Below are 22,821 nucleotides of genomic sequence, written 5' to 3'. Positions count from 1 at the left end.
CAGAGCATGGATAACTGTAGCTAGGCTATCTCTGTCCAGATAAGGGTGCAGTTGGTATATCAGCTTAAGCTGATAAAAGGTGCTTTTTTACCCATTATGCTCTTCACCCATTTTTACATGATTAGAAAATTACTGTATTTATAGCATACATCTTTATTCCCCCCTCCAACCAATCACCCCCAAATGCTAAAAAGGAACTGGATTTAAAAGTCTTAAATCCAACATTGCACAAACAGACTTCCCCTCCCTCCTGCAGCCCTCCTACCCTCCAGAGCAGATTTTTGTTGTGTGCAGGGGGAGGGGGAAACCATTCCTCCAGAGGTTCCATTCTGCTGCCAGACTGTCAGAATTGGATGCAACTCATAGATTGGTCTCCCATCAGTACAGTGAAATGCAAAATTAGATATAATCTTAGGTCTTGAAAGTAGTTCAATCTATACTTTAAATAACTCTTTCAATGGCGGCAGCAGTTCAATAACTATATATTGTTGATCTTCTCAACAAAGGAGTCTCAGCATTCATTTTCTTTTAAAGAGACAAACACATTCAGCTGTACCCAATTATGTTAATATGGGATACAAATATTTTTAAATCAGATATGGCGTTTGAAAGTTTAGTTTACCAGATCAGCCAGCTCTAGAATCAACTGGGTCACAAAACAGCTGCAATTTGCAAATGACTTTCTTCCAATTCTAACACTTAAAACTGTTAGTAGACTTGCATCAGAGCAGGTAGGTTGGGGTAGATGTATTTAATAACTATCACCTCAGCCCATGATATATTACCACCCAGAATTGGCTCCCACCCAAAACTAGGTTAATGCAAGGGTCTAAATGAAATGAAATGAAATGAAATAAATAGTCTGAAAATCAGGGAGGGCCACCTAACATGTGCACCCACCTTATAGAGGCTGAGCATGTCACTATCATGTCAGTGATTCAGCATGTACTGGATCCTGAATCTGGACCTTGAGGTATGGCAGGTGGGGGTTCACACTATGCGTCACCGCCAAGCTCTGGTCAGCAAGGCAAACCAAGAAGAAGCCTCTTGAACAGCAGTAAGCCAGAAAAGGTTGTGTCATAAGCCCAAGTCCCTACAAAGACTTATGCTGCTGTTCTTTGCCACAGACCTGTCATACTGCTTAAAAATAGGGTGACCATATGAAAAGGAAGACAGAGCTCCTGTATCTTTAACAGCTATATAGAAAAAGAAATTTCGGCAGGTGACATTTGTATGCATGCAGCACCTAGTAAAATTCTCTCTTCGTCACAAGCTGCAGGAGCCATGCCAACTGTGACCAGATTCTAAAGAGGGCAGCTTTAACTGTTGTGATGAAGAAGGAATTTCACCAGGTGCTGCATGCATCAAATGACACTTGCTGAAATTCTGTTTTCTCTACAACTGTTAAAGATACAGTAGCCCAGTCGTCCTTTTCATATGGTCACCCTACAAATCAATGTATTGTTTGATTATAACTACACTCCCTGATGATTATTTAGGGTACTAGATGGTCCAGATTCTTCCTTGTCAGTTTTTTTTTAATTAAGTCTTTAAGACCTTAGTATACTGGAGGTATTGGGGGAAATGCAATGGACGAATTGTTCAATGAGAAATAAACTTACTACTGCTTTGCAACTTGCTAGCCAATGTGGAAGCTGCAGTTATGACTGAGGTGTAGTTGACCAAAGAAAAATGAAAAATGCTATCAATAATTTTGTTGGCAAGCTTATGAAGGGAAAATGGATTTTGGTATGTGTTGCGGGATAACATTCGTTTAGACTTGAAGTGTCTTATCAGAGGAAGGAACGTCCTCTAAGGGCTTCTCCACACTGAGGCTTTTATCCCGCCATTTACAGCACCTTCATCTTCTGGATTCTTTGTGGGATTTCAATCAGATCTTTACATAACCGTTTTTTCTTTAAATGTGTAGCACTACCACTCATTTGTACTGGTCAGTGGAGGACAGTGAGTTCAGCAGCGCTGTATGCCCTATGCCCACCCCCTATGGGGTAGCTCCTCTCCCTCTCACCATGAACTTTTCCATTTCAATTTCCTTGCCTCCCCCTGTTACACTTCCATGGTCCTTCCCCACTCTCCCCAACGCAGCAAGCTACACTTTTCTTATTTGTGTGCCAATAGGGACTGAGTGGAAAGGGATGGAGAGATCACCCAATCCATTTTAACGTGGAGGCAGCTGCAGACAAAGTGACTGATGGGGAAAGAGGAGACGGGGGATACTTCCACTGCCTCATCATTGCTGACATCCCACCCACACACAGAGGATCTAATTACCTCATGGTGCTGTGGTTATAGCAGAACTGCCAATTACACACAAATATTAAAGTGGAGTTTTATTTAAATACTGCATTATCTCCAATTTTTTTAAAAGTGGAAAAAAGTCATAAACTACGGGAGGGGCTCTGGAGGTTGACAACGTTGTTTAAAGGACCAGCAAACTTCCCTGAGCAATCTATCTTATCACACAATAAAAGCCCCATCTGGAGAAGTCATAAATCATTCTACAGTAATTTCTTAAGCCACTTGAAAATTCCACTCTTACATAACTGAGGAACAGGTGTAGGACTACGTATCGTTGGAGCAGCAGTGGGAGCAGGATACATATTCTGCCACATCTCTCCCCCTCTTCCTTTCTGTGGTCTCAGACTTAGAGATTAAAGGCAGGCAGAACTAGACTGTTTCTTTATGGCATAAGCAAACTAGGTATCTTTCTGCTGCTCCTTCTCCCAATTTGCGTGATATGTGCCAGATCCAAACACACAGCAGTTGTAGAAAATGCCCAGATTTAAAATACTTGACATGCATGAACACAGATAAAATCCAAATTGCACTTTATTTGACAAGATTATCCCCATGTCACTGCAATTATCCGCATGTTTCCATATCAATGGCAAGGAGGATACTGTTCAACCCCTAACAATGCAATCTTATATATGTCTACTCAAAAGTAAGCTCAATTAAGCAGGTTAAAGCCTATGTCCCACCCCCACTAATCCTGTTGGGAAACAGTGTGTGCAGGGAGAGCCATCTTCACACATCCTGTTTTTCTACAGAAACATCCTGTTTTTCTACAGCCTGCCAAGCAACTCTGTTGCTGTGAAACAAAGTGTGTGGGGATAACTCTCCTTGTGTGCCCTGTTGGGTGGAGGTGGTGGTAGCAGTGGTAAGGGGTGACTGGGGGGGGGGCAGGGCACCTGTGGTGGGCCACATAGGCAGCCCCCAAGGGCCGCATGTGGCCCATGGGCTATAGAGTGCCTATCCTGGTGTATAAGATTGCAACCTCGAAACCTTATGGGTAAAGTAGAATATATTCTTATTACTTCTATTATTTAGAGGTGCATTGGGAAAACATAGTTCAGAGGGAAATACGAACATATAAAACTTTATTCAAATTATCCTTAACAACTGAAACTTGTATGCACGCAATAAACCAGTTATTTAACTTAAGTCTTCAGAAGGTTATGAGTGACTATTTTATTTATTTATTGCATTTGTATGCCGCCCCATAGTCGAAGCTCTCTGTGTGGTCCACATAGAGATAAAAACACTTAAAAATATATACAAAAATTAAAAACCACAAAAACATACAATATATACATACATTTAAAACCACTATAACAACTTAAAAAACCTATGACCCAGGCTCATTACATATTGCTAAATGCCTGGGAGAAGAGAAAAGTCTTGACTTGGCGCTGAAAAGTTAACAATGTCGGTGCCAGGCAGGCCTCATCAGGGAGATTGTTCCACAGTTGGGGGGCCACCACAGAGAAGGCCCTCTCCCTTATTGCCATCTTCCAAGCTTTCCTCGGAGTAGGTACCCAGAGGAGGAACTTAGATGTTGAACGTAGTGTTTGTGTAGGTTTGTGTAGGGAAAGGCGTTCCGTCAGGTATTGTGGTCCCAAGACGTGTAACGCTTTAAAACCAGCACCTTGAATTGGGCTCGGAAACATACAGGCAGCCAATGCAAGCAGGCCAGACTCTTCATAACTACACTGAGGTGCTGTTCAAAGACAAAGTGATAAAAGGAAACTTTACCTATATGAAGTGTTATTGTTCTTTTTAAACATCCAACTTGTTTTTCTATGTGCTGTTTGCATATGTAGTGCTATTCTACTTTGTAATAAAAACAGTCACCTCTTAACCCCTTTTTTCCTTGTGAGAGTGCTACCTAAAAGCGCACATCAGCTGAGCTATAAGGTTTACATTAAACAGGCATTACCAATTGTGCCACCTCCTCACCACTGGTTTGTAAATAAATGTGTGTAAACTTCCACCCGTGAGGGTCTTTTTGCCTCTTAAATGAACACTGGCAGAACTTTGATTTGCTGTTTTTGCAAAATAATGTAGCTACAATCAATGGTGCTAACGATCCACAATATCTTGATTCCTAAAATTCAAAGGAATTTTGGACTATATACTTGGTACTATTTAAAGCTATGGTATCAAAATGGAACATTCTACAGTTGAGAAAATTTCTGCTGTGTGGTCTTCTTGTGATATTCTCAAATTCAATTTTGTCATCTCTCCTTTTGAAGCCATAGCAATACTTTATGATCCAAATATTTGACTAGCAGTAAAACATCCATTTTCTATAATGGATGTTTCCCTAAAATTTCACAAGAAATGACAAAGGACAATGCTGCAAAGCCAATGCAAGGCATTTTAAAAGCAATTAGGGCTGTGTGCATTGATACATGCACAAAAATCCGAACCATAATTGCTACAATAAGTATTTTATTATTTTCATGGTCATATTTTTCTGTGGTCCAGCATGACCTAAAACAGCCTCCAGCCATGCTGATCTTTTGGTACACACTTCATAGGATGTGATGTTTCCTTCCAGCAATTTGACGCTCCCGGAGCACACCAAGCATCTCATTTCCTTGTCAAAGCGTCTGTCCTGCTCTCCAGAGTCTCAACTCCACATCTTTCTAAGAATTATGAGCTCTCCAAGACTACTCCAGTCCAGTGATCAACTTGGGTACCTTTACTCATGATCCAATTATTTGGGATGTGTGATGACCCACATTATTCTATATTGATGCTATTGAAGTACTGTAGGGTGATTATTCTCAGCAAAGCACTGCACTCAAACAGTCTCTTCAAAGCAAAGCCTGACATATCTGAACTGTACAACATTTTGCCAGAAAAAGAGACTGTCTCAAGGTTGATATTGAAGGCTGCTTCTGACATTACATATTAAAGTATTGTACACACACTCATATTTCAATACATGTTCAAATCTCATGAAAGAAGTACCCGTTTTCCAACAGTCACTCAGTCCAGAAAGTATTAATTTTTGCTAGAATGAGACATGCAGATCGTCCTTTCTAGATGGCATTTGCTTGTAACAGTTGTGATCTGTTGCAGACAAGCTTCAGACATGCTGGCTCTCTGATACATGTAGTGTGTGCTATGTATTTAAAAGGCATTACTTGTGACACCTTCACACAAGAATCCATTTAAGCTCTGGAAATGTTAGCCTGAAAAGATGCCAGGAAGCTTGTCAGGGCTCTGGATACAGAGGCACAGGAACCTGAGAGAGTTGTTCCCTGTGACCTTCGACCATGCAAATGCCTGCCTGATTGCCATCCCGCCATCCCACAAGGGTATCTTTGAATTGGCCAATCAAAATCAAAACAGTCAGCTGCCCTCAGATCTTGCAGTGAAGAACACTGTCCTAAATCAATCCATCTTTGCCCTGCCTGTCAGGCCTCTTAGGTTAGTATACTGGCCCATAGGCCAGGAGGTGGTTGTAATAACCAAGTCATTTTTCCTTTTTGAATTGAAGGTACTTTGAACATGTATTTTGAGAACAAACCTCTGTAAAAAATAAAGTAAATGTTTCTGGCCTTTGAACGAGTGTTTGAGCTAATTTTCCCATTTAGAGATCGCTATTCCCAACTTCAGTGAGAACACAGTGCATAAATCTGCTGTGTGCACACTACACCTCTGGCTAAAGGTCCCCTTAGACCTGCATTGGTCGTTATATGTGTTACAAGTTTTATATCACATTTGGTGATTGTTGGTGCATTTTTAAGTTCTGGTTATTATCTAAATGACTTGGGACCAAGATATGTAAAAGAACATCTCCTGCCCTACAATCCTTTCTAATCCTCGAGGTCAGCAGGAGAGGTCCGCTTGTGTGTCCTGACATATTCAGAGGCATGGTTAGAGGGTATGCAGGGGATGGCCTACTTGAGGTGACTGCCCAGAATGTACAACTCTTTGCCCTGAGTGATACGCTTAGCCCCTCTTTTGTTTTGCTTTGGCTAAACTTTGGTTTCTTTTCAGGGTTCCGTGTGTGTGTGTGTGTGTGTGTGTGTGTGTGTGTGTGTTTATCTGTTTGTGCTTCTTTTTTTGCTTCATTGCTGTTTGCTTTATTGCTGTTTGCTGTAGTTGTGATTATGTAGTTGTGTTTTCATGAAGTTTTTTTTTTTAATGAAGTTGGTACTTGAGTGTTTTGTGTTTAGGGTAGAAAGGTTCACTTCAGTAGTCCATCCATTTGGCAAGAAGTAGGACGAATGCCCAGGGGAACACAGCTAATCTTCAAACTTCATGTGTACAAACAGGAAGGATTAGGACAATAGCAAACTGATAGGCAAATGGAGGTCTAGGATGCTGACAAACAAGATTCAGGATACCGGCAAAATAGCATAAGATGGGATAAGAAGGGAAAAAGAGAGTCATAGTGACAAGCAAAATCAACTGCCCGACACTGCCTGAATGTAGACATATAGGCCTTAGCTAGACCAGGCTATATCCTGGGGCGAACCCCGAGATCATCCCTGTGCGTCCACATGATGCACAGGGGATCCTGGGATCAGGGAGGGATCATCCCTCATTTGCCCCGGTATACAGCCCTCCCCTTTGGGCCTGCTTTTTCCATGGTCCCGGGCTGAGCCCGAGACTGCGGAATGTGTGGCCCGTTTCCACAGCTTGACCCCACTCCACGCAATTACTCGCGTGGAGCCGTGAGCCGTGCACAGGGCACAGCACTCCTCAGGAGCACTGCGCCCATCAGGGGGAGCAGGGAAAACAAATTAAATTTAAAAAACCACTTACCTTCAGGGCATGAGCGTTCGTGCGCTGCCGTTGCTTTAAGAAAATTTTAAAAATGGCGGGCACAACATGTGTTTTCCTGAGGTCGTCACACCTTACTTGTAAACGGAGGAGGGATCTTGTGTTAATCACTCCTCCATTGCACGGTAAAAGGTAGGTCTAGCTAAGGTCATAGATGCTTCTGGAACTATCTAACGCAAAGCCTGCCAGAATTTCCCATGGCTTGCTGAACAGTTACTATGGCCAACAAATAGCCAAGATGCAAAGTGGCCAATGAGCCAGGCTAATATGCCTTCCCCAGTGGGATGCACTCCAGATGTTTTCTATCACAATTCCCATCACCTCCAGCCAGCATGGCTAATAGTCAGGGATGATGGGAGTTGTGTTCCAAAGTATCTGGAGGGCACCCCATTGGGGAAGGCTGAGTAATCAGGGACTGAACAGTCCAGCTGGAGAAGCACAATCCTGACAAGGTATGATAATCCTTCAAAGAGAAGAATATGTGTAATAACTGAGGTTTTTCCTATGGTCACGTTGACATGGGAGGGTACTTTATAAGCTAGGCTCAAGCTTTTTCCCTTTCTTAACCCCTGGTTCTTGCATGATAGGCAGAAGTAAAGAAGGGGATGAACTGAGATAAGCTCCTTTTTATAGAGAAGCACACACCTCTCATCTTCTTTGTTCATAGCAAATATGCATGTTCCTGCATGCGTAAGGAACACTGGAATGCAGATCTTTCTTATGAATAGCAACTAGAGAAGTGCATAAATGTTTGCCTTTGTTCACATTAATGAACATCTAATGACACAAGACTGACTACAACTAAAGACTTTATCCCCTATGTACACCAGTTACTTGTATTTCCTGAAATTAGTATTGAATACATGGCAATTGTCTGCTAAGTTGTACCTGCTGCTATGATCAACCAGCAAACCAAAATCAGAAAACTTAATTTGATGTGAGTTAGCACAATACTTTTTGCTAATTCTGCTTTGTGTAATGTCTTAATTGACAAACCATTATTATGTCTCTGCCTTTGGAGGCGACAATACCATAGAACTGGTAGAGTTGAGATGACAATGAAAGCTGAAAAGCAGTTCAAACCATGGTTTGGGTTCTAAACTAGGTTTAATGCAGATTGTGGTTTGGTGGAAGTGTATAAATTTAGCCAGTCTGGTTTTGATGTAATCTGTATGTTACACTTCACTAGCATGTCAAAATTTTTGAAATCCATATGCTTTTAAATTTGTAGAAGACAGTGCTGTGACATAGCAGAAGTGTACACATTCATGCCTTCTGAATATAAAAATATTCTTTCCTGATTGTCAGGAATAAGATATATACATTATAAATGTAGTATTTTAGATTTTTTTTTCTTGGCAGGACATTTATTTATTAAATTTATAAATCACAAGCACTGCCTACCAAGCGCTGGGGCAATGTACAATAAAAATATATCATTAAAATGTATCATAAAGCCAAGAAAAGCAGGAACAAAAACTACACCATACCATAAAATCTGAGAGTGGCATAAAAATTAAAAAGTGATATAAAACATTACACAGCATTAAAAGCCCAATGAAACAGAACAGTATTTACCGCCCATATAAAGAAAAATAAAGAAGGAGCCAATTGCACCTCCCTTGGGGAGGGAGTTCAAAACCTTCATAACTACACGGTTGTACTACACTCCCATGCAAGATGTGTTTGTACCTCCCATTTCAGGAAGGAAGGAAGGGATGAGCATCAGTTCTCTGGCTAAAGCTGTACACGTTTCCGAAGCGGGCTCTGTGCAAGCACAGATCCCATAGGTAAGACTGCACAAAGCCCATGAAGAACAAGGTACTTCACAGAGCACCAAAGCAGAAAGCACCCTTTACTGATGTATTAGACAATGCAATACAGTTGTCAAAAATAATTTACATTGCAATGCTGTCAGGAAACAGCAGTTTTTCTTAACAGCCATTCAGATTGATTGAATCAGCATTTTATAGCAAGCATTCTGTTAAGTGACCTGAGAGCATATGTTGTATAGGGAGAAACAACTAAACAGTATGCTGCATGCTTACATTAGCTGTTCGTAAACATTTTTTTCCCTTTTCAGCACGTAATAAAAAAAAAATCTTAAAACCACAGCGACCAATACATTGTGATATAGATTTTGAGGATTACTTGAATATTAATCTTTAAAACACACAGGCATACATGCACACGCACGCACGCACGCACGCACGCACACACACACAGTATGAATATGCTATGAGACTGGCAAATATTTTGCTTCATAAAAGAAAATGCTATGCCATAAAAAAATGAATGAGTATGGTGATCCACTGACAAGAGAGTATGCCAAAGGTGGCTTCATGTGAGCCCAAGGTGAAACAGATAATTATAACTAAATACAACCATAGTTCCCATTCCTGTAAATCCCATGAAAGAAATTCACGGGTGATAAGAAATTTCCTTGCAATTCCAGCCTCTCGTTTCCAAGGCATATGGAAGGCAGCAGGTCTCGCTGTTCTGGCCAGGCACTGGAAATGGGCTGTAGGGCACTTAGTTCTCTCTTTGGAATGCACTGCTGCCTCTCCTTAAGTACCCAAATGGGCTGCCGCTGAGTGATGCGACACATTACATGCCTGATTAAGGCATTGCTTCACTCAACAGTGACCCCTCTGGTTGATTACAGAGGAGCCTTGATTATAGAGCGGTTACAAGGTAGTAGCCCCGATTCTGATTAATATTTGGTGAAAAGAGAGAAATGGCTAGGCTCAGTATTGTTAACAGGTAGGGTGCTGCTACATTTATATACTCCCCCCCCCATACACCAATACAAAAAGACGTGGAAGAAGCAAACAGAATTGTAAAGCTGCACAATGCTCAGATCATATACTACAGTGGAATCTATTTATTTTAATGTGAAGCCTATTAGAAAGCAGGGTTTTGTGTTCTGTGTAGTTCCAACTTATTTTACTGTTCTAATTCTTTTCCACTGTCCTATATTAATCAAAGCTGTAACCCCTGTTGTCTTTTCACTACGCTTCAGAATGTGCCCCTGGCAAAGAATGAGGGAAAAGTCAACAGGAATTAAGTTTCAGTGCAACTGTTTACTCAACTGTGGCCTGCACTTATTGAAATTTTATCCATGGTTTTGTGTGACTACTGCAGTAATGAATTCAGCATGGCTGTGATTTTCTCACTGATTGTATTTTCACTTCAAGTAAGAAACCTATAGGAAGAAAATGCCTGAAATAATTGTCTATTGCATTTAGCATCATACAAATCTAAAACTGCTAAACTGTAGTGAATTTATGTTGTGTGTGTTTTTCCAGGGGAAAATGTGAAGTTGGCTCCTTGAAATGTTTTTTCAACTCCTGATTTTTTCTACTGTACAACAACCTGCTGACAAGATCATCATGCACTCTAAAAAGTCTTTACACAGCTGCCAAATGCTTATTTAAAAGACTCCAAGGATAGTTTTAGCATTAAATGAGAGCAAGGTTTTAGTCATAAACATATGTATGAACCCTCAAAAGCCTCCCTTTCTTCCTATTAATGATCCACACTTTTTTTTAAAAAAAAAGTTCAATTATGATTGTCATTCTTCCGAAGTGAGAATATTACATTCACTCTCATCCTTCCCCAATTCCAATAGTACAGATTCATCCCACATTATTTTCCTGCCAAAGGCTACAAACTTATTCACACGAATCTGGTAGTAAGACCCATTGAACTCCATGTAACTTACTTTTGAATAGGCATGCATAGCATTGCACTGTAACAAAAATATTTTTAATCTTTTGTTGAGAGAGGTTGCTGCTAACTTCATCATAATCTGTTCAATTGTAGAAACAAACTGTTTTGTGCAGACAACAGAATCAGGCTCTGATCTTTGTGGCTTAAATCCAACGTCACAGTAGAGGACATTCACTTGCACAAAAGGATGATCTTCCCTGCCTCTCCAATCTGTGCAACTCAAAAACCTGTTCTGGAGGGTTTCCTAGTCCACTGGATCAGGTTTTGAAGGTGCATGGGGAGGGGGGGGAAGGATTGCTCCCTCTCAAAACTGCTGATAAAAGCAGTTCCATCCCAGTATCTCTGACAGAAGCAGCATTGGATCCTACCCTTTATCTTTCTGATGAGCATATCTAAAAAAGTAATGCCTATGTGATATCTACAACTTTCTCTTGACATTTGCATTCACTTTTACAGAACACAAAACACATAGTATCATATATGTAGATGCCATATGTATTCTCTCAAGTACTTATTTACTTGAAAATACAATAGTGATTTTACATGGTCGAATACATCATTTTTTTCTCTCCCCCACTCCCCCGTACCCAAATTGTAAGATAATGTAACTTATAGCAAAGTTAGAATATAGTTTGCATTACCTGCTGTTGCTGAAGATGGGCTAGATCTGCAGCGCCAATTTCCACTGAAGGTGTCTCTCCGTTTGATCTCACTTCTCGTAAGCTGCACTCTAGTAAGTGGTTGCCAGCACTCGCTCCATTCTGAATGGCTGAACCGTTACTTTTTGTCTCAGTCCCAGATTCTTGCATCATGACTCAAAAACCTGAAATAATTTAAGGAAAAAAGAAAGGGAAAATAAAGCAGCTGTTAAAGCACTTGTTGTATATAAAGAGATGTGTCTTGCTTTAAAGCTTGTCACAATTGTAAACACTTGTCCTTTCACGTCATACGATTAATATGTTCATTAATGGTTGAAGCTTCCATTTTATGTTTATCTGTTGGTAGAGCTATATAATTTTAGAAGTACATTCTTGTTCTAAATAGCACAGGATTTACTCCACAGCTTTTTACATAAAATCTATAATTAAATTTCTTTAATTTTATCTCAATACTTGAATCCTATATGATATTCTATGTAATAAATTATGGGCAGAATTTAAAAAGAAAAAAAGATAGAAAGCTACACCAGGCTTGTTACCACTTGTTGTGGATGGATGGTATCAGGACAGGCTTGAGAAATACTCAGATGGAAATTATCCTCCATTATGGCGAAACTCCAGATGCTGGACTACATTGGAACATTTGGATATTAATAATAAGGGTTCCTAAAGCTAATATTAATCAAGCTGTTTTACCAGAGCATCAACTGAGGAAGGGCTTTGTTGCTATACTGATCACTAGCTTCTTTTTCACCATCAAGGCAAAGATTCTTAGGCCCACTTCTTAGATTATGCTAACAGCATGAGTAACTAGCAAGGTCTGGGCCACACATAGAGCCTACAGTCAGCATTTCTCTACACTAGCACTGCAGTAGCTTCTGAAATAGGAGATGCCAGGGTGCAGATGAACCATAGTGTTGGCTCCTCCTACATGGCTACATTACCATCACACTCAGCATGGGGATACGTTAGTAGAAATCTGTAGTTAAGATTCTGGCTCATTGAATTTCATATATTGTTCTGAACTAAACTATCCCACTGATAAAAGAGTTTCACGGTCCATTTTCGGTAGCCCGTTTCAGTTCCTGAAAAGTAAAGGTAGTTATTGCCCTTTACAAGATACACAGACTGAATAAAACAGTAACTATTTTGTAAATAGCCACTATTAATGTTATTGTCACTGTTGGTACTTCCTGCATTTAACTTCCTTCAGACTTCACTGTTCACAATTCTCTCAGCCCCTCCCCTGCCATGTGTTCCGTAACATAGGGCATGTCTACACCTAAGGGTGTAGAGGGAGGAAGGGGGGAGGATCGCAGACTTACCTACTTCCACGATCCTCCCCCAGCACCTTGATGGCTGCGTGACATTCCGGGAAGGGAAGAGGAACGTCATGGCTGCCATTCCCCCCCCCCCCCGGAACAGAGACAGAGCGCAATTGTGCTCCAGCGCATGTAAGTTAAAAAAACACACAAAAAAACTTTGAACTGTTCCCTGATGAGCATGGACTGCCCCCACGCATCTCTGAAAATGGAGGGGTTGTCAGCCCTGGCTGCCCCCAGGATCCCCTGTGCATCATTTGGATGCACAGAGATGACCTAGGGATGACACTGGGGAAAAAGGCTGGTGTAGACATGCCCACAGGCTAACACGCCTCTGGAAACTGAATAATTTATGCTGCTCTTAAATGGTAGTCTTTCCCCATCACAGTGCTGTAAAAGATGGTAGAAACCACATCTTAGTTATCAGATCCATCTGAGGGTCTGGCACTAGGAAACTTATACCTGTTTGGCTCCTTCACCTGTTCACAGCAAATAGGTTCTCCTGTCCTAGGCATATCTGTGGTCATTAGTCATACTTCCTTCAATTCCATGATTTTTCCTCCCATCATTTCCTCAGATCCTGGTTATTCATATGCCTTCTTTTTTAGACCCAATTTTGACCCAGCTACCCTGCCTAGAATTTCAAGGCCTTGAAAATGTATTATTTTACCATGGCATTGTCTTTATATGACTGCTATTGTTGGTATTGCAACTGTTGCTGGTGGTGGTTTTATTGTTGGCTTTTATTGTTGGTTTTATTGCTATTTTACTGTGTTTTTGATGTACTGCTTTTAATATTTTAAGTATTTTCATGTATTTATTGCTGTAAGCTGCCTTGGGAGGGCTTCTGCCTTGAAAGGCGGCCAAGAAATGTTTTAAATAATATATATAGTGACTGCCTTATGTCTTAAATTGTCTTTATGAAAGCATCCTCATTTTAAGAGGACTGATTAATTCAATATATACTTTCAAATCTACAGGCTATGGCTCTCTTCTAGAAAGGCTACTGGAAAATAAAATTTCCTCTATCCCAATACTTCAGCAGAAAGAACACAAGAGGTTTGGATAAGAGCAAACTGAGCTAAAGGTAAGTGCTGTTTATGCAGGCAATCCTAGTCCAACACCCATCAGGGTATAAACAAAAATGGAAGTTGTAGTGGTATTGTTCAACTATTAAAGACTGTCTTATATAACATATATCTCACTTTGAGACATTTATAAAATATGATTTATGTGGGAGACTACATCAGCAGCAAGCTTCACTCATGCCACCCTGCAATTTAGTCATGACAGGCATTGTGAGCAGGAACTGCTGTTAAAATTGTTTGGTTTATGCATGTTCATTAAAAAAAAATCCTACGCAAGCTCTGTCCCCATTGTGTGTGATGCAGAACACAGATGGCATGGCCATAAATGGGCCAACATTTGCCACTTTGAGTCAGACACTTCCTGTCCTTGCAAGGTACTTTAAAAAAAATTAAACAAAAAATCTCACAGGCAGTTTGGTCCTGATCCTGAAAACTTCCAGCGCTTTAGAGCCACCACCCCTCATTGGGGTGATGCTGGAAGTGCTTATTTTAAAGCCCCTGTACTTTACCCCCACAGTGTATCCCACCCAAACAGTGGCTGCTGTGATGTTGTCAATGGATGAAACAGCACTGCTGCTCAGGGACGACTGCAGCGGGACAGGGGTTGGTGGTAGGGTGACCATATGAAAAGGAGAGATACTTTGACCAGATACAAAAGAGGGCAAGGCTCCTGCAGCTCTAACTGTTGTGATGAAGAGGGAATTTCACAAAGTGCTGCATGCATACAAATGACACTTGCTGAAATCCCCTTTTCTATACAACTGTTAAAGATACAGGAGCCCTGTCCTCCTTTCCATATGGTCACCCTAGGCAGTGGTATGACTCAGATTACGCACAGTAGCTTAACAAGCTACTCACAGTAGTTTATTAGTCCACTCGTGTGGTGGGGCATCATGGACTATTTCAAAAATAAGCTACTGTGAGTTGCTTATTAAGCTACCATAGCTTAACGTGACGTCCAAACCCGGCCATTGAGTGGTCTTAGGTAATCATGTTAGGGCCAGGCCGTTATGGATCTCATCCTGCAAGGGAGTTCCAGAAGCAGCACTAATGAAGGGTACTATCTTGTACTGATGCATGGTGCCAATTTTTTTTTTTTTACTGGTATCACAAACTACTTTTCCCTTGTTTCCTCAGAGTCAGTTTGGAAACAGAAAGCTATAAGGGGATGGGCAGCACTAATGGTTCCTTTTGCTGTCTACAGGCCCATCTGAGATCCATAGCACTGCTAATTCTTGAAAATTTAGGAAACTGACAATTGGGTAATGTGGATTCTACTGTTTACAGCCATATGGCAACAGCAATACTCTCTGTACTTTTCAAAGTTTATACATTTGCCAAAATTTACTGTCTTCCATGATAAAAAATAGCCCCTCCTCAAATACTGTAGAAACTATGGGCATAACGCAGATGGTTATGTAACACATCTCTTCCTTATTTGGGGGTTAGTGTTCATTTGGGCTGTCCCTAGCCTCCAGTTTAAAGACAGCAGCCTCTGGTTCCTGTGCTTTTCTTCAGATTGTCAAAATCAGCTTAAGGCAAGGAAATGCCAAGCTAACCAACATCTTCCCACCTAAGCCTTGGGTGGGGGTGGGGTGGAAAGGTGGAGCAAGGACTAACTGTGTAGGATCTGATGCCATTTTAGAGTTTCTGTGAGCTCATCATACAAAGTATTTATCAGCAGGTGATCACACCACTGGATCAGATAAATTAGTGGGGTGGGGTGGACTTTAAATCTATTAAAACTTTTTTGATGAGAAAGGGGAGAATTAATGATATCATTAATAATGTTGATGAAAATATTCTGGATAGCAAAATAATAGGATAGCAAGTTGTTACTGTTCTTGATTATATTGTTTTTGTTGGTGCATGTAAGCCACAAATGCCTTGGCTATCAGAGAGAAGACGAAAGAACATGGTCAAGAATGGACCACTCTCCAGTGAGCCAACCAATTTTTTATTCTGGCATGTGGTTCCTGAACAACTACTTGCTCTCTCTAGGTTTGCTAAAGATTCTTATTAGCAAACATCTAAATGCTGGGCTGTCAGTACAGATACAATCTCTTTGAGGAACATCACTGGTGCAAAATCTGTGTCAAAATGAAGCCTTTATTTTTAACGTTTGTGAAAGATTTCAAGCTAACAAATAAAATCAGTCTTTATTCTAGGGCAGTTAATTAAGGTTGACCAAGTCAGGCAGAAGTAAATTAACTTGGCTGATCAATTATTTATATGAAGCAGAATAAATGCCCTTAAAGAACTTGGCCCAGTCATTTAAGGATGTGTAAATTAAACTAAACACAGATTTATGAATATATTTCTATGGAGAGCAGAGCTAATGCTAAAATCGGTCTGAAGTAAGTGATTAAATGGTAAGACCTGGTCCCAAAGTCTCCACATCTGGTAAATACAGTGGTCACTAAGTCCATTTAACAATTTTCCCCACAAGGATAAACCTGTTAGTGAAAACAGTTCATTTTTCATTTTAAAATCGATCTAATTTTTAACTATATGAGGTGGAAGCAGCTTAACACTTGCCACCTATCCTATGGCAATCTACTACATGTATCTCTTCTGGGCTTGTGTAAGCAGTAGTAAGCAACTAGTGGCCCATAGGCTAAAGTTAGTTCATGAGCAACTGTGGGCAGGCTTACCATGTCTCTATACTGGCTGTAAGGAGTCTTTTATCAGCAGCTAAACTCCTCATAGCTGCCTTCAATAGGAAAAAAAGAAACTTTCAGAGTTTCTGCCCACACGTTTCCTGTAGTCTCTCATCCTCTCGGGAAAGGTAGTGCACAGATATGGGGCTTTCAGCTCGAAAAACGGTCGTGTCAGCAAGTGAATAAAGAGAAGGTGAAGTAACTTGGTCACATGTCTTCTAACTTCTATTGGCTCCATCAGCCAACTGAGCTGATGCTCAGTGATATATAATATTAGAACACTTTATTTTAACTTAACTTAAATATGTCTCTAAGGGCATAATTTTATGCATGTTAAGACAGAGAAAAAATCCTACAACTCCCAGCATGCTCTGGCTGGAGAATACTGGGAATTGTAGGACTTTTTTCTGCCTAAATATGCATAGGATTGCACCCTAAATTGTTTTTGAAGAGAAGACTGGATATGCATCATTAACGCTCCTATGCTAGCAGCTGACCTTGCCCTTTCTAGGATATAGCTGTTCCACTCTGGTGTGGACTCTCCTTTATGTAGCAACCCTTTGCTGGTTTGTTTGTTTTGGTTATGGACATTATATCACGCTGGTTTTATTGTTGGTTTTATTGTTTTAATTGCTGTTTTATTGTTTTTAATATTTTTAATAATTTATTGCTTTTAATATTTTATGTATTTTGTTGTTGTAAGCTGTCTTGTAACTGGATGCAATGACCTCTACAACATTAAATTACTTTATATGAATTTAAAAATCATTTTGAAATGATAATGAATCAGTTGTAAGAGCTTTTAAAATAATAATAATAACAACAAAAACTACAACAACAGCCATTTCTATACTGCCCAATAGCCAAAGCTCTTTAGGTAGTTCACACACAAAAATTATCTGATATGTTAAGATAATTTTATCTTATTTAAAGGAAGATTCATAGAAGCCTTTTTAAAATCACCTGCAGAATGGTGTAAACCGCTCAGAGAGCTTTGGCTATGGGGCGGTATATGAATGTAAAAAATAAATAAATAGAATAACTGAGCATAATGATAAATAAATGTTCATAAAGCTCTTGGAAAGGCAGTATGAACATTATTTAGCCGAAAGCAGAGGGAAAGATTAAATGCAACACATTTCATCAGATTAGATGCACCTTTTGCAAATGTCATTATACAATTGTTAATTTTCAAGATGCCAGAGCTCTTTTCATTCTTTCCTCCTCTTTTTCAAAAAAGAAAGAAAATCTTGTATGGAGATAGCAAGCTGCAACAGCCTAGTGCTATGCAATCTCCTCTACATTAGCCAGAGAAATTCAAAAATAGCTCTCTTACCTATAAACACTTATGTGTGTACTTATGAGGGTGCAGTACACATACCCACACAGTTCTTTTTGTATGGCTTAGGAGTCTGTGATTTTGACTGGTTAAGTGACATTTTGATAAATTTTCCACAATAACTAACTGAGCAGGTAGAACTCAGTATCACAAACTATTTAGAATACTGGAAGTTCCACCACCACCACCCATGCCCAAGAAACAATTTACATGAATCAGCATCATGTTCCACCATACATAAAGGTGGTACTGACTGTTTTTGAGACTAATTTTTGTTGATGGATAGTAAGTATTAGAATAATAGCAGGGAATTAATGACAGAAGCTTTTACCATAAATGTGAAAAATGTAAATGAACAAGAAAAATAATTCTGGGGAAAACCTTTGGCAGTACTTGTGACTTTTTTTAAAAAAATTGTTTTGTTTTTATGTGTCTCTGTGTTTAGGCTAACAGGATAATTTAATGAATTTAAATTAGTCTTTGAGACTTCAAAGGCTGTAGGTCATAAAATAAAGACTGACACTACCACTTTATAGTTCCAAACAGGAAAAAAATCAGAATAATTGGACTTTGTTTCATGAGACCTCAAAAAGCCCAGGAACAATGCATATTTGCTGTTACGCAAGGACCATCCTCCTATACAGAATTTTCATAATTATAACAGAAAGGCGTAAATTTTCTAATGCATGGCAGCTCAAAAAGTAATCAAGGGAATGAGCCTGAGGGCTATTTTAATGTATGCAAAGCTAGTGACCCACAGTAAATGGGAGGTAGGCTTCAATGAATGCAAAGTAATGCACACATACTAAAGACCTGGTCTGATGAGGGACGGCTAAAATTAACACCCAATTAATTTCCAAATTGACAAACAAATGAAACCCATAAATCTACTTTCTCATTAATTTTCTTGTGGTATAATTTAAAGCAGTAATATGAGGGCAAAAACTGAGCATTATCCATCATAAATATCAAAAAAGATAGCACTGTAACACCATAAATTATGCATATTACCTGTTGTTAAAAATGATTAATGTATTATCAACTTTATCACACACTGTCTATGTCTAGACATATCCGAAATCTGAAATTTCATTTAGTACTTAGGGAGAAAGGGGGCTTCAGATGGAACGGATGGAATTATCAACAGCACATTTCCAGGCTGGCCTTGTGACACAAAGGTAGCTTCTCATGCTGTCATTTGGGAGTTCCAGGGTCGGAATTGGATTCATCCCAAGCTTTGGGTCAGTGGAGGTTGAGCATATTGAAGAGGTGATGTGCTAAACCTCCCAGGGGAAGGGAAACAAATCACAGCGCTCTAAGAGCATCCTTAGTAGCTGACCCACAAACTGGCACTGGCATCTGTTTAGCAAGGGGCTAGTCACCTCCTGTGTCCTCTTGGCTGTAGGGAAAACAGTGTGCTTGGTGATGTAGAGAGGTGGGGAAGAAAAGGTTAAAAACAAAAACTATGATGGAAACAGAGAAGAGACAGATATCTAATATAATTCAGCTTGTAAAAGAGTCAAGAGTATCACCTTGTCCAATTGCAATAAAGACATTTTCTTGTGATCACATAGCTCCCTGCAATTTTTCCAAATTGATCCCAAACCTATCATTCTTGGAAAAAGCTTTAATTTGAAATTACACTTGCCCCAAATCTCCTTACTAGTACCTTTAGCAGCTGCCCCCATCTAACAAAGCTTGTCTGGTACTTAATTATATATAATAGTGCACCATTCCTTTTTTCGTCTCTTTATGACCCAAATGGCAATGTGTGCATAACAGTATGGATCTGGGAACTCAAGAGCTGCTGAAGGAATGAAGATGTGCACACTCAATAAAATACAACACAGTTAATAGCTAATTCTCAGCTGCATTTGAAAAGTAAGACAAGTAGTGTCCTTAGAAGTTGGGAGTCAATACACCTGAGTTCTACAGTTTGCTATGTAGGTGTTTTGTGTAGACCGCAACAAGCTACTTAATATCTATATCAGCTTAGGGAAGATGCAGCCCTCCTGATGTTGTTGGACTACAGCTCCCATCATCCCTCAGAACTGGCCATGCTGGCTAGGGCTGACGGAAGTTGCAGTCCAACAAAATCTGGAGAGGCACATCTTCCCCACTCCTGATCTAGATGGACACTGCCAATGGGAAGTCCACTCCTAAAAAGCTCTTTGCTCTGAAGTAAATACTGCAGTACTATTGCAACTAAAATGGAATCCCAATCACAGCAACTAGAGACTTGCCCAGTTCTATCCCATTTGCCATCACAGAATCTCTTACCAATCATGGCAGAGCCAGAAACCTACAACAAAGCTCCAGAACTAGATGGAGTTATTCTACAGGGCTTTCTAGAATCTGGTGTGGAATCTTAATACCAAGAAGTCAGACCACCAAGAGAGGGAGGAAACTGGGGGCGGAGCACATGATTGGGTGTTTGTGTGAAATGACTCACCATGGGGGAGAGGAATGGGGGGCACTGGATTCCTGCAATGAGAAGGGTTTGGACCCGATGGCCTTAAAGGCTCCTTCCAACTCTACTATTCTATGATTCTACAACAGGTGAATTCCTCCACCAGATGAGGATGGGGCCAATCCTCCAAACCAGGATTTAGGGTTTAGAACACTGACCGTAAACATATAATGTGCTTCCAATACCTATGGTGCTCATGGTCCCTGCTACATGATCTTATCATCTGTATTTGGAAAGGAGGGAAAAGGAAGATAGGGGAACGGAGACCAATATTTAAACCACCAAGGCTATGATTAAATTCATTATTATTTTAGCTTGCCTGCCATGCTGGATATAGAAGGGGAAATTAAAGAAAGGCTTTGAAGAAGAAATAAGCTGTAAGAGGAGCTTTAAATGGAAATACGACACATTTTAAATGCTTTGGATAGAATTATAGGTAGAAGGCATAGCAAGGATTCACAATGCAGAGAAAATTTTTGGGGCATGGTGACTTGTCTTCAGCCAATGATAAAAGAATTAAAACTCAGGGTGGAGTAGTGCTGTGAGGACATTTATGTAGGACAAGTTTGTATTTGTATGAAGCAAAAAAGAAAGGGAAAGGAAGGAAATGTCCTATTGAATTTTTGCCTCTCATGCAGTTGTTAAAGGTGCAAGAACCGTATAAAAAGAAAGCCGGCTACACACTTTTGGGAAATGTTAAAGAAGTGCAATCAACAGAATGGATATGAAATTAATAAGAAGATTTCCATGAGAGTAAAAGACATGTGAAATGCAGAGTAACCTCCACTTTCAAGACAGTGTAAGAGGTACTTGTTGGGGAAAATAATAAACAAGGGAGAACTTTGGAGGATGGTATATTTGTATGGATAGTTACCATACATTCCAGCCAGTCCAATTGGGAAGCTGAATATATAGACGAGTCCTGCTAGTGAGGACCTGCCAAAACAGAAGCTATTTTCAGTAGCAACCATGATTCTTTGGTAATATTCTGATTGGCCCATAATAAGACCATGGCAAGGCTCTGGAGTTTTCAGCTCTTAATTTTTTATAGTTTATTTCCCACAACAAATATAAAAACATCACTGATCAGCATCTACTATATGTTGGCTACAGAAGACTAAGCTAGCATATATTTCTCCAGGCAATGCTCCTATGTCTTATCAGCTGAATGATACAACTGTTATTATTCTTTCTAGCATAGAAATACGGGAATGGGAAAACTACAGCTCTTCACTGTTGCCTGCTGTGCTGCTGCTGAAAGCACATAAGCCATGTCAGAAAAAGGAAAGCTACTCTACCTATGATCCTATTAAATCAAACTCTCTATGCATGGGAAATACTTCAATAGGTATCCAAAGTAGAAGTTGTAAGGAAGTTGTAAAACCCCAGCGTGATTATCTCTTAACTGATACTAAACCTGAAATATGTCTAAGCAACTGACATACCAAATTAACAAACCAACCATCTGTTCAGGACCACCTCCCATCCACCCACTCGTTACTCCACACCCACACCCGCTCTCACTGAGCAAACATGCAAAGCTACTGATGTTCTCCTGTCTGCCCTTCCCTGCCTCCTTCTAATGACTTGCTACACTAATCATTAATTGCTGTACTAATTATTAATCAGGCACATCACCAGAATAGAAATGGTCTCTCGCTGGATGGGAATGCACTTCTCAAAGGACTGGAACCATCACCACAATAGTAAAGGATGCAAGTACCTTCCATTACCAATATGTAAAACATTACTGCACATTAAGTTTTGTTGAAGAAAACTGTTAATCCCTCTCCTACCATAGTTCCACACATTACAATTATTAGGTGTAAACTTACAATGTTTTAAATGTTCAGCTAAATATGTAAAGAGTTAATGTGGCATACACATTTTTGCAAACAAGTGATCGTATACATACACTCATCAGTCTGAATGTTTTGACAGGTCCTCACTAGAAGGACTGGTCTATACATTCAGCTTCCCTGAATATATATATGGCCCTGATGGATTGTATAGTAGCTATCCATGCAAATGTACTCTTGGTGGCAAACCTGAGATTAGTGTTGTGTCATGCATCAAACAGCTTCAAAAGAAAAATGTGAATGCCTCCTTTTTATTGTGATCTTAAAGAACTAAGGAGGAAGAAAGCAGATGGCCAAAATCCAAAATAAAAGGCCTCTTTTAAACAGATAGCTAGTACAAATCTTCCTTTTGTAGACATGTAAGCATGTGCTTGAGGAAGCTCACATGGAGGAAAAATCACATTATATGTAACAACCCTGAGACTGGCTCTTTCTGATGCTACTGCAATATTGATGATAATTTGATGAATTTTACTCAACACTATAAAATCTGGAATTCTGGTTTCTTGAAAGTCAGTTGAGGCAACTTGGGGAAAATGTTAATCTATTTTTTTTCACGATACTAACATGACAATGCGTATAAAAAAG

General features: G+C 39.9%; 1 protein-coding gene across 8 annotated transcripts in view; it reads right to left on the bottom strand.

Annotated features, from left to right (window-relative positions):
- The window catches only part of FOXP1 (forkhead box P1), a 630,188-nt gene that overhangs the window by 243,286 nt on the left and 364,081 nt on the right, over window positions 1-22,821 (bottom strand). For all 8 annotated transcript variants that reach the window (XM_063122009.1, XM_063122004.1, XM_063122006.1 and 5 more), the window contains one exon: window positions 11,478-11,659. In XM_063122009.1, the coding sequence (XP_062978079.1) occupies window positions 11,478-11,648 (171 nt within the window). In that variant the 5' untranslated portion in view covers window positions 11,649-11,659. The remainder of the gene's footprint in view (window positions 1-11,477; window positions 11,660-22,821) is intronic.

The sequence above is a fragment of the Elgaria multicarinata genome, chromosome 3, assembly GCF_023053635.1.
Source record: "Elgaria multicarinata webbii isolate HBS135686 ecotype San Diego chromosome 3, rElgMul1.1.pri, whole genome shotgun sequence".
Lineage (NCBI taxonomy): Eukaryota > Metazoa > Chordata > Lepidosauria > Squamata > Anguidae > Elgaria > Elgaria multicarinata.
The sequence above is the reverse complement of the archived record's forward strand: the minus strand, read 5'-3'. Positions and strand labels throughout refer to the sequence as shown.